Here is a 12014-nt window from a genome sequence, read left to right on the forward strand (position 1 = left end):
TAGGGTTATAAAGCCTAAAAGCAACTAAAATAGCTGCAGAAAGAGGAAAGCATATTATTTTTTTTATTCAAAAAATGGCAAAAAAATCTCAAATATTTCAATCAAACTCAAATGTGTGAAGTTTTCATAGATTTATCAATTTTTTTTTAATAGGGAACGTGAGAACATAATAGGAATATTGGAAGATATGGCATCAGCACACTTGAGACCAAAGTCCTATTTATATGTGGGGTGAATGCATGTGGGCTTAAAATGGATATACGAACCCACACCCAACATCCATACAGTTCCACTTCAGATTTTCGTGTATTCATCTTGTATGTCTAAAGAAGAATTCTAAGCATGTTTGGTTGACCACACTCAACATCCCTCCTCAGGCTTTGTGCTGAATAGTGCTAAAGAGGTTCTACAAAAGTGTCTGGTTTCACTAGCCGTCTCTTTAAAGCAAGTTGACATAACTGGCAGGGCCAAAAGTAAAGTTTTCCCATGACTTATAAAGCAGTAGATATAAGCCACCCTTTCCCATTTGCCTCAGTCCATGCTCTGGGCAAAGATGGCCTGTCACAGAACTTATCCTGTTATCATTCCAATGCTAGACTGGCACAACAGCTTCTCAAGGTAATTGTTGCATCTTCTATGGATATGCCAGCTTTATCTATATCTCTCCCCCACCCCATCTCTGCTGAAATCCAAATAGACAATTAGTTCTCGCAACATCCTGCCTCTATTAGACTGGTTGGGCACAGATGAATGGTGGGAGGAACCAGCTGGGGAATCCCGAAGGGAAGAAGGCTCAAAACCTGGGGAGTGGTAGTGGGACAATGATGAGTGATCAGAGGGAGAAGACTCGAAAGAGGAGGTGTTGGAAGCTGAGGCGGTCACAAGGCTTAGTGAGCTGGGAAGGACAGTGGCAGAAAGACACCCAGAAGCTGAAGCAGGAGGGTGGGAGGAGAGAGGCCAAGAGGCAGAGATGAGTCAGGTTGGTAAAGAGTCATGGTGCCTTCCCCTCCTGCTGCAACAAGCTCGCCTCCTCCATTGTCTCCCAGAACCAGAAGGGACATGAAAAGGGCGGAGAAAAGATTGGCAATGCACAGACACAGTCTCTGATTGCTTGGAAAATACCCTGGATAGGAGGGAACTTTGGCAGCTGTGGGGAGGTGGAAACCTTCAGTCTCAGCAACTGCTTCTTGGGGGCAAGACCTACCTGAGATGACTTGCTGTGCTCATTAGGCCTGACACTCCTGTGCAGAACATGTTTTTGCTAATAAGGAGTTAACTCTAACTTGTATAGTGTGATTTACTGCTGGCTCGCTGCTGACACTGCCTGTTCAGACTGAGGAGACTAGAAAGCCAGCCAAGCGTGGTCTCTCTCTCCAGTCCCCAGATGTCCCATGTGGCAGTGTATTTCTTGACTTCCCACTTGCTCTAATCCAAATCCAAATATGTAACGATGCATTTGTCTTGACCCTTTGAACAAGTAGGAACAAAACTATCTAATCAGAAACAGCTTGGCAGTTGGAAATTCATTGTGGTTGTCAGCACTGAACTAGCTGGGCAAGTTTCAACAATGGTTGGTTAATCTGGGCCAAGGAAGAAGGCATTGGAAGAGATGACGAACATTACAAAGCAAAACAAAAATAATGCCAATGGGATTTGCTCTTTTTCACTGGAACTGGCAAAGAAAATTGCACAGGGGATGCTATGGTCAGCAAGGTAAGATTAGGTTCCCTTGGAAACAGGACACTTTAGCAAATAAAGACCATATCAGTGTAGCTTGAATGGGAAAAGTTTTATAGAAAAGTAGTCATAAACAAGCTTCTTAGACTTCTATATATTGTTTGGCTAATTGATTTGGTATTATTTGTTTCTTGTTTGATTCTTCACATAAAACATAAATAGAATAGACTGTTTCTGTCACTTTATTTTTTTACTTTGCAGCCTGCACCTTCCATCTGAGGCAAAAGAATCATAATAATTCAAAAACACTTTGTATTTCCCCCTCACTCTCATCTCAGATGACTTTCCTGTCTGGAAGCTTGAGAAATGTCTCTCCCAATACAGTTGCTCAGCTCCCATTAATACTAATGAGGGTACTGCCTGTGAATGGTGGGAACAGATTCTTTGTTTGTAAAGTACCAGCTTTTGTTATAGAATAGTTGGGCCTAAAGTTTTAATTGGGTCTGGAGGTCATTGCCCAGTCATATAAGAAACTAATGAACACAATGCAGTACTACATCTTTCAGAACTGCCAGGCCTCCAAGAACATCCAGCCAAACCTCAAACATCATAAGGCTGTATAACACACACACACACACACACACACACACACACACACATGGATGGCAGGTTGTGTGCCAGTACAGTATGAACTTTTGTTGACTGCAGCACAAGAATACCAATTAAATAGTGATTGCCCAATTATTATTGCTTCTTTTTAAAATACTATACTGTGAAGTTTTAAACATTACACTACACTTTCTCTTAAACACTACACAGACTAGGAATGAATGTATCACTTCACTTTTATGTATTACTGTTAAAATAAGTGAGATTCAAAATAAGATAGCCTTGAAATACTCAACAATGCAAAACCCAGGTTTGGAGCAAGCAGGCAAATTTTAGTTCATACCTGTGAATAAATGGAACTTGATTATCAAGCATCACTAAACGTAAAGTTTGAATATACCAGATGTGTCATTGAGCTGATTTTTCAAGACACTAGAATGCTTTGCTTGGAATCTGGAATCCTAGTCAGTTGTCTCAATTAAGTACATCTGGTTTAGACCGGAGTGAAGATGGGTGATTTACTAACTTCTACAATATTTGAGATGAGACTGAGGTCACCTGGAGTTTTGACATACAGGGCACACACAGAGCTCATCAGCTGAGCGCTATATTGTGTAACATAAAGCAGATCAACTGCCAGCCATATGGAATTTAAAGAAAAGCGCATGAGAAATTAGGAAATGGATTTCTCAGCTTGCAAAAAAACCCCAGTTTTTGCTCATAACAAAACACTGAATCAGCTCCAAGTAGGAATGAGGGAGAAGCACGTAGCAAAATTTGGAGAAGTGAAAATTCTGAAAGATTAATGTGTTTCGGTTCGTGTATTGCTTTTGAAAGTGCAGATTAGTTAGATTTGCCTTTAAAAGCAAACTGAATTAAATTTCTCCAGCCAAATAATGTGTACAAAAATGCACATCCTATGGTAAAATATGCATAAAAATGCATATATTACTGAAAATGACGGACTCCCCCATCCCTAGCTCCGAGAGCCCTGTTGCATTTCCCACCAGCATTATAACGTGCAATAAAAAATTAGAGGCTTTCTCCTTACTCACCCATAATTCCACAAGAAAAGAGAGTGGGTCCTTGACTCATCTTCTTTGGAGTGTGCTGAAAACAACCAGAAAAGCTATTCACTGAGGTTTTAAGAATTGTGCTGAAATACAGGGTCATGTCCAAATGCCATTCAAGGAATGAGTAATGCCAAGAGCACAGATCAGTGAAAAGGTGTAGACTGAGTCAAACGTATAAATTAAGCAAAAGGGCAGCAAGCTTAAAAAGGATGGTGTGCCGGTATTGCTCTTTTGCAGCTTTTCTTCGTAAGTCTTCCTTCTAACAGTTTTTCAAAACTGAATGGAAGGCTAAACCAAAGAATGGGGTCAGGTTACTATTTTGTGAATGTTCTAATCCAAGATCAAAGACTCAGCTGAAGTTTTGAATTGTTCTTTCAAATTTCTCTTCAGGATTAGAAAAGTAAGAAGGGTGGAACATGCAAACTAAGCAGTGATCTCCACTACTGAAACATCTCCAGTTTGCTTTCACAGAATTTCTCTTGTTCTTAATGGGGCAAAAGTTAATAATATTATTAGAAGACAAACAATTTCAGCAATTTCTCAGATATTGTTTAAAGTCTTCCTTTTAAAAGTGTTCTCCTTTGTCAATATCATCACCTCATGACTCAAAGAAGAAGAGCAGAAACAAATTGCAGTTTGGTATCCAATAACACAACATGTTAGTAATGTCCATGAAATTCAAAGTACATGATCTTTGTTCTGCTTTTCTATTTTTCCCCCTAGCAGACCAATCTTGCTTTGCAAAAAGATAATTATTTAAGGTGGTATTCAACAAAATATCTGCACGCCCACAAGGATTACCATTAGTGCAATGGGACACCCCCAGCACACCCCCTCCACTATCCCCCAACCCCACTCTGGAGAGTTGGAGAAAATTCCAGAGTAGATTTAGGTAGCACATGGGGAGAGGAGTGTGAAGCAGTGCTCCATTACTCAAGGAGAAATCCTTGCACTGGCAGAACCTTAGCTTTGGCACTATGTTGAATGCAACCCACAACCCATTAGAAGTAACAAAGCAGATTCCCTGCCCTGCAATCAAGCAAGTATTTCCACAGTTTCTAAGTTTCCGCAAGAACTTTTGCTTTTTTTCTTTGTATGGAATCTTACACATTCTAATACTTAGGCTGCAACCCTGTGCACACTTACACAAAGGGCTGAACTGAGTCCAATCCTACTCAGGAATAATTTCTACTATCAACTACCAGAGTTCTGGAGTGCAAGATTTTCAACACATGCTGGAGCATGTGTTGAAATGTGAAGGAGTTGTAGCTTAGCGAATGAGCAATGCCATCCCAACTCTCCAACTCTCTCCTCAGCTGGTTTTGCCTTCATCTCCCCTGCCCAACTTTTCTTTCTTTCTTTCTTTCTTTCTTTCTTTCTTTCTTTCTTTCTTTCTTTCTTTCTTCTCCTGCTTCTTTTTCTTTCCATCTTTTGGGTTGCTCACATTTGTCTCTGACCTGCACTGCTACTCAGTTGTGATCATTGTTCCTCTCCTCTGTACAGTCACATTAATTCCTGGCACTTTGTTTCCAGGCCTGTTAAGCATAGCAGCCCTTACTTCATCCATTATCAAGCAGTACATTGATTGCTAGGCATGCAAATAGGCCTGAGATGGGGTTAGGGATTGCTAAAGGTGGTTGATATCACAAAGATAACAAATAATATCACCTTAAAGCGGGGGAAATGGTGCCATTTACCAAATGTCAAAACAAAGCCTATTACCTTCCTTTCCCTCTTGGACTTAATTCAATGCCTCTCCTGCTCATGCCTATTAAGCTATGTACTAGTAAAATATTTCCAATTAAAACTTTCCCCATTCTCCCAACTTTCTGAGACAACCTGCTACAAATGACACTTAGACATTTATATTTATCAAGTTCAACTACATCTATAAAGTTAAGTATGAAACTATAATGGCATACAAAAGAAGGGAGAATGTCACTGGGATGGTGTTGTCTTGAACCTTTGATCACTTTTTTAAAAAAAAAAATAGGTCAATAGGTAGCAGTTAAATTCAGCTATTACTGATTACATGTAAATAAGAAAGCCTTTATATATTATTCCTTATGTTTACAATGTGTGCATTTTGTCTTTGTAGAATTGTATTTATAACATTTAGATGTGTGAGGAAAGAATATTTTGGCAGTATGGGTAGTATTTGCTAGTCATAACAAGAATAGTCCCTTTGAATTTAATGGACATGACTCAGTTAGGTTCCTTAGTTTCAACAGGTCTACTTTGAGTAGGATTGAGTTGACTACCACCATCCAAATATAAAATGATTATTTAGAAGACTGGTTTTAGATCCGGGGGAGGGGGGGAGAGTTAGTAGGAAGAATGTTTTGAAACTACATTTCTCCCTATTTTAACTGTAATTGCCATTTCACAAGGGTTGGGTCTTATAGTAAACTAGGAAGGAAGGAGTAAATTATCTGTAACCACAATTGTTTTTCTTAGGATAAGCAAAAAGTTTAATTTCTCTATTTCCGCTCTTCCTAAAACCTTCCTTTGTGAATGGAAAGATTTAGTTCTTTTGATCCAAGTGTGCTTTGCTCCAATTCTTATGAGATTATCTGCACTAGTAACCAATTCTGGGACAATGAGTAACCAGAATACAGTGATACCTCTGGTTAAGTACTTAATTCATTCCGGAGGTCCGTTCTTAACCTGAAACTGTTCTTAACTGAAGCACTACTTTAGCTAATGGGGCCTCCTGCTGCCACCGCGCCGCCGGAGCATGATTTCTGTTCTCATCCTGAAGCAAAGTTCTTAACCCGAGGTACTATTTCTGGGTTAGCGTCTGTAACCTGAAGTGTATGTAGCCCGAAGTACCACTGTATTAAGCAAGTGGTTTACCAAATGCCAAGAAAAGTCAAAATTGGCACTAAAGCCACAATTCTATAGTCAGAACAGTTTGGGAAAGACACATCATAATTCTGTTTGCATTATTATAAACACTGTCAGCATTTTGGAAGACACCATGATGGTCCAGTGCCGAGGCCTTCTGGCGGTTCCCTCGCTACAAGTTACAGGGAACAAGGCAGAGGGCCTTCTCGGTAGTGGCACCCGCCCTGTGGAACACCCTCCCACCAGATGTCAAAGAGAAAAATAACTACCAAACTTTTAGAAGACATCTGAAGGCAGCCCTGTTTAGGGAAGCTTTTAATGTTTAATAGGTTATTGTATTTTAGTGTTCTGTTGGAAGCCGCCCAGAGTGGCTGGGGAAACCCAGCCAGATGGGCTGGGTATAAATAATAAATTCTTATTCTTATAGTATAGAAATGAAATTAACAACAACTATTGTTTCAACAGGTAACTGTTAAGTCTGGATGCAGTCATATCATGAACATCTCTGGGAATACTGTCAAATTTAAATGTGATGCTAAGCAGGCCAGAAGAGCTTACCCATGTGACATTTCATAAACCAAGTGACTCAATTAAAGTAAGTCCTCAGTACCTACTCTTGCAGAACTCCCAGACCAAAGATCCCTTATGCACAGCTAATGCGCAGGTAAGCCAACATTGTCCTTTAAAACACAAGACTCTACATATGCAGCACCAAACAGGTATGTTCTTCTTGTGCACCCATTGGCATAATTACATTGAGCTTTAAGGAAAGAGTCCCATTTGTTTTACCCCAAAGGAGATAGCCCTGCACTCTGAATAATATAAACAGCTGATAGAGTAAACTAAGCTGTTGGTGTGAAATGAACTCTCTTACCAACTCAGCCCTGCATGATAGAGAATCAGCACCTTTGTTTTCCAGAGTTGTAGTTAAGATCATCACCATGGTAACGAAGTCATGCATTGGGGTCCATTCCAGTAGAGGTAAAGGTCAAAACCAGCCATATTAGGCACAGCCTCTGATTCAGTGCATTTTCCCAGAAGAAAGGCTTGGTAGAACAAAATCCCATCTGTTTTGCAAACTGGATGGCTTGACACAAAATGCTTGAAAGTCTTCAACCTCTGGAAAAAGAAAAAAAAACCCAGAAAGATAGTTTGTTACGTTGCTTTTGCAAATCATGGTATCAAATTTAAGTGAAGCTCTCCTTGTTCCCAAAAAACAAATCTGGGGAAATCTGGCCTCTTTCCACATACCCAAGAGCACAACAGGATGGCCAGATACTGAAGCTATCCCTGCAAGAAGAACAGGCAAGCTCTTTCCTTCCTATGTGAACTGCATAGGTGCAGGGGGGAGAGTATAGTGAGCAGATGAGGCCTACAGTAGGCTGGTGACAATCAGCTGCTAATAAAACCAGGAAGTAGAATGTCAGTGGCAAAGGAACAAGGATGAGGAAATTCTAATTCTGTGACTCCAAACTACCACCAAGCTGCTAATTTGATGTTGTATTTCAGATTCTCACATTTGCTACAGATTCTCAAGCAACAAGCTGGTTACGATAGAAAGATATTCTGTAGCATAAGTAATTTTTTGCTATAGAATTCTGGCTCTAAGACAATGGATGACCACCCTCACCACAGGGGCCACAAGTAGCTCAAATAATAGGAATTTGTTGCAAGCTATGAAACGGAAAGAGGCCTACACTTCTTGTCCGCATCTCCAAGTATAGCCTGAAAGCTAGTTTCCAACTCATCAGGAATCAGAAGCAAATCTATCCCAAGGCAAAAAGAAGTGAGGATTGTATTTAGAACTATTATGTCCTACTCTGAACTTGATGTGGTGTATTTGCCCACAAAGTTGGTTTGGTTTTCACTGAGGATGGTGGGAAAGCAAGAACGGCTTAAATATGCTCATCTTGCTGAGCCAATGTTGGTTGACTAAATGTGCACATCTGGGAACATGTTCATTGCTCCTACTTTATGTAACAAAAGGTACAGCTGCCTATGGAATTTTTAAAAACTAGCTGACTCTTGGGAACAGGATGAGCAACACACAGCTTAGTATCAGGGAGATTTCTGGTCTGTTGACTCAGTGAAAGCCTTGTGCTGCTGTAGCATATTTAGAAAAATAGTTAATCTAGACCTGATGCTGTTGAAGATTTGTGTGGAATGAAGTTTCAATAAAAAGGCTGAATAAATGTTATATAATTCATAGAGTTGCTTGCCTATAGGCCAACATTATTTACTCGAACCCCTGGGTAGCCTTCAAAACATTTCAGATAAAAGTTCAAACAAACAATGAGGAGATATTAACATGAGCTACATGGTGGGAACCACAGGGGAGTCAGATAGCCAAGACAAGTTTCTTTTTTTCTTTTTTCTTTTTTTTTTTGCTTCTGGCAGGCCTACAGCTAGATGTATACCATGCAAAAATGAACAAACTGCAGTAAGAATCTAATTATACAATAATTTCCCAAAGTAATCCCTATAATCCTGTTCAAATATTTTGCTGCATTTTTTGTCAATGCTAAAGAGGAGAGAGAGAGAAATAATGAGCCATATGACACTAAACATTTATCCCCTAATGTGCAATTAAAACCAAGTAGTTTGATGTAAGGTCAATGATTTAGAATATGCTGATAAGCATAAGAACTGACTAAGAGCCAATATTGATTCCCTAAATCAGCTTGCAAATCATATTTCTTGTTTATTTGGATTTGAGTTTGCAAGTGGATGCCATTGAAAATGCACACTTAAAGGCCAGCTGGCTAGTAAAGAAAAATTATCTACTATTGTTTTGTCAGAACTAAGTTCACCCAGAGTGCAGAACCTTGGAAGGAAGAAAATCGATACATTTTTCTGAAGATTTACTGTTGGAAAAAGGAAGTGTAATGGAGTCTGATATTATGTGTGTCATACTGGTTGTCTTCAAGTACACTTTGTTAGGAGCTTTCTCATTAATCTCTCAAGAACCTAACGACCTCCTGAGAATTATGAAAACTACAAGCAGAGGAGATGCGACAAAACAAGACGAACACTTGAATCCTAAAAATATGCTTAGCCAAGGGCACAAAGAGCAGTGTTTCTGCTTTAGCTGCCCAGGATTATGTGACATGATCAAGGTGGGCTTGTTTGTTGGTCTGAGCATCTACCTGCCTTGCAGCCACCAAATATAAACAAGTTTATGCCAAGGTGGCTATCTTTACGGCAACAGAGAACTCTTTATTATAAAACATAAGCTACCTGACCAAGTTCTTACTCAATTTCTCATTTTGCTTCTCAGATACTACTGCTGCAGTAGTGCAGACTGTTTAAACCAGTTTTAAATCTGTTTAACAACAGATTCCAGCCAAGGGAGCTGTGTGTGTGGAGAAAAAGGGGCTGTGGTCTTTCGTAATCCTGACTGTGAGATTGAGCTGAATGTTGGGTTGAATCTTGTTTGACATATGGAAGCTTCTAAGAATTGCACTATGAGCAAGTTTTTTATTCTGTGGGTAAAGGTAAAGGACCCCTGGACGGATAAGTCCAGTCAAAGGCAACTATGGGGAGCTTCAGGCCAAGAGAGCTGGCATTTGTCCACAGACAGCTTTCCGGGTCATGTGGCCAGCAGGACTAAACTGCTTCTGGTGCAACAGAACACTGTGACAAAGCCAGAATGCATGGAAATGCCAGTTATATTCCCTATTTATCTACTTGCATTGGTGTGCTTTCAAACTGCTAGGTTGGCAGAAGCTTGGACAGAGCAATGGGAGCTCAACCCGTTGGGCGGACTCGAACCACCGACCTTCTGATCAGCAAGCTCAAGAGGCTCAGTGGTTTAGACAACAGTGCTTTTTATTCTGTGGGACAAATAATAAATGGCGAAGTTGGAAACAAACCTACACAGTCCCACATAAAAGAAAGTTACAGCAAAAAATGATACATTTCATATATTGTACATTCCTGCCCAACACTCCCTGCGCAGCAACTGAGGGCTTGCATACAACTGGAAAACTAGTGCCCTCTTGTCCCATCTAAAATTGGTCTTTTGAAAACTATCATACATATAATTTAATGCAATTTCATCTTTACTCATCTTTAGTACATGAAGATATAGGTACAGGAATTTGTAAGCATTTGAATTATACAGGGCTCTATATCAGGCAGAAAACATTATCAATTAAGTGACATTTTAATGGAGTGGTACTTATAGCATTCTGCAAGATTTAGAGTGGAGAAAGGTCTCAGTATTGCAGATATTTTTCATTCCGCTTCACTAAGACCTTCTTGTGACTCCTACACAGATAAACTTTTGTTGATTTAGGACTATTGAGTCACACACAAAACCCCAAAGGATGAAAGTCCTGTGTCACTTGAAAATTTGCATACAGCTGTACTACCAAGTTGGTGGAGTAGTTTGAAACTGTCAAGAGCAGCTGAAGCAGGCACTGAGACCCAGGAGGGGATTAGTGCCTTCCTGCAAAACCTGTATGCCCTGGAGTGCACTTTTATTTTATTTACTGGAAGCCTGCAGCAAAATAATGGCCTCGCTGAATTCAGTCTGTGAAAATCAGCCTTGCCACCCCTGAACTGCTTCTTAGTCCTTGGTAGCCCTTTAAAGATGCCAGGTTTTACAGCATAAAACCCCCATGGTTCAGGCTCTTCCCATTCCTCAACCATCTGTGTGAGGTTTTAACCCCCGCCAAAATGACGGTTTTCCTTAACAGGAACTGTCCGGCAAATTACTGAGTTTGAACATTGTAAGCTATCGCTCCAGCTTACTGACACATCAGAGAAAGGATGCCCAAATTTCCAGTAAAAGTCTAGAAAGCCTGCCAAAAAAATCTACACTAAATTTCCAGCATGGCATATCTGATACATGTCTTCTCAGAAAAGTTAAGTCCAGCTGATCAACAGGGAAGTTCATATGAGAGAAGGTGATGCTGAATGTTTGATGCAACCAGTTTATATAAAGCTATTTTAAAAAGAGAGTTCACCAGCACCTTGGGCTTATGCCACGTTGGCAGGTATGTACCTATTCATGAAGGAAGCCAGGCCATCGGATTCTGCTACTGCAGCAATTTCCAAGCAGTCTTCAGGAATAGCTCAATGTGCAACACAAGGCTTAGTTGGAAACTGTTTTTCAATCATAAATTATGAGATGGCCCAGATGAATGTGAGTCACTTCGAATATTAGAAGAAGCCATTAACTGCGCTCCAATTCAGATTTAAAGAGGGTCATTCCATATCAAATCACCTGGTGCCATGTCTCTCACAACTCAGATTTTCTTCATAAAAAAAATTATGTGTGAAAATCAAAATTTTCAAAAAATTCTCCTGTGCCCCATTTTGAACCAAAAAAAAACTTAAATCTTGAGGTTATCTCATAGGTATCTACACATTTTTTAAAAAAATGAAGAAAATCTGAGTTGTGAGAGCACAGTCGAGTATTAAAATGAGGTGATTTGGTGTGGAATGATCCAAGAGCAGGTTTTTTCAAGGAAAGCTCTGGACAAAAAAACAACAACCCTACTCAGACATGGACCTATGCTTGGAAAGTGTGGGGCAAAAGATAAACACAGACAAGACCTGGCTGTTCACCTGCGTCAGTTTTATACTGGACTGACTTTTTCCTCTGCTAACAATTTTATTTTGAGCATCAGATACAGCTTCAATGCTAGGTCATGGGTCTTTCACATACATCTTCAAATATTTGACATTTGGATATGTCAGTTCTAAGCACCTGGTGGCCAGGATCTTCTGCAGCTAGCCAGAGGCAATGAGAAAGTCACGTCCCTGAAGCCTCTCTCTAGCTCTCATATCTGCAGGCTAAAG

The 12014-nt window shown here is 40.1% G+C and overlaps 2 protein-coding genes across 6 annotated transcripts in view; one reads left to right on the forward strand and one right to left on the reverse strand.

The window, feature by feature from the left end:
- Positions 1 to 12014, forward strand: part of ZRANB1 (zinc finger RANBP2-type containing 1) — a 280696-nt gene that overhangs the window by 136732 nt on the left and 131950 nt on the right. The gene's annotated exons all lie outside the window — the stretch shown is intronic.
- FAM53B (family with sequence similarity 53 member B) overlaps positions 1 to 12014 on the reverse strand; it is a 108597-nt gene that overhangs the window by 68373 nt on the left and 28210 nt on the right. For 4 of the 5 annotated variants that reach the window (XM_081912817.1, XM_081912816.1, XM_081912818.1 and 1 more), the window contains exons 3-4: positions 7081 to 7325; positions 3342 to 3396 (exon numbers count right to left, since the gene is read on the reverse strand). In XM_081912817.1, the coding sequence (XP_081768943.1) occupies positions 3342 to 3396; positions 7081 to 7167 (142 nt within the window). In that variant the 5' untranslated portion in view covers positions 7168 to 7325. The remainder of the gene's footprint in view (positions 1 to 3341; positions 3397 to 7080; positions 7326 to 12014) is intronic. The other variant, XM_081912820.1, reaches the window with a different exon arrangement.

This window comes from Podarcis melisellensis (assembly GCF_964234715.1).
Source record: "Podarcis melisellensis genome assembly, chromosome: 5".
Classification (NCBI taxonomy): domain Eukaryota; kingdom Metazoa; phylum Chordata; class Lepidosauria; order Squamata; family Lacertidae; genus Podarcis; species Podarcis melisellensis.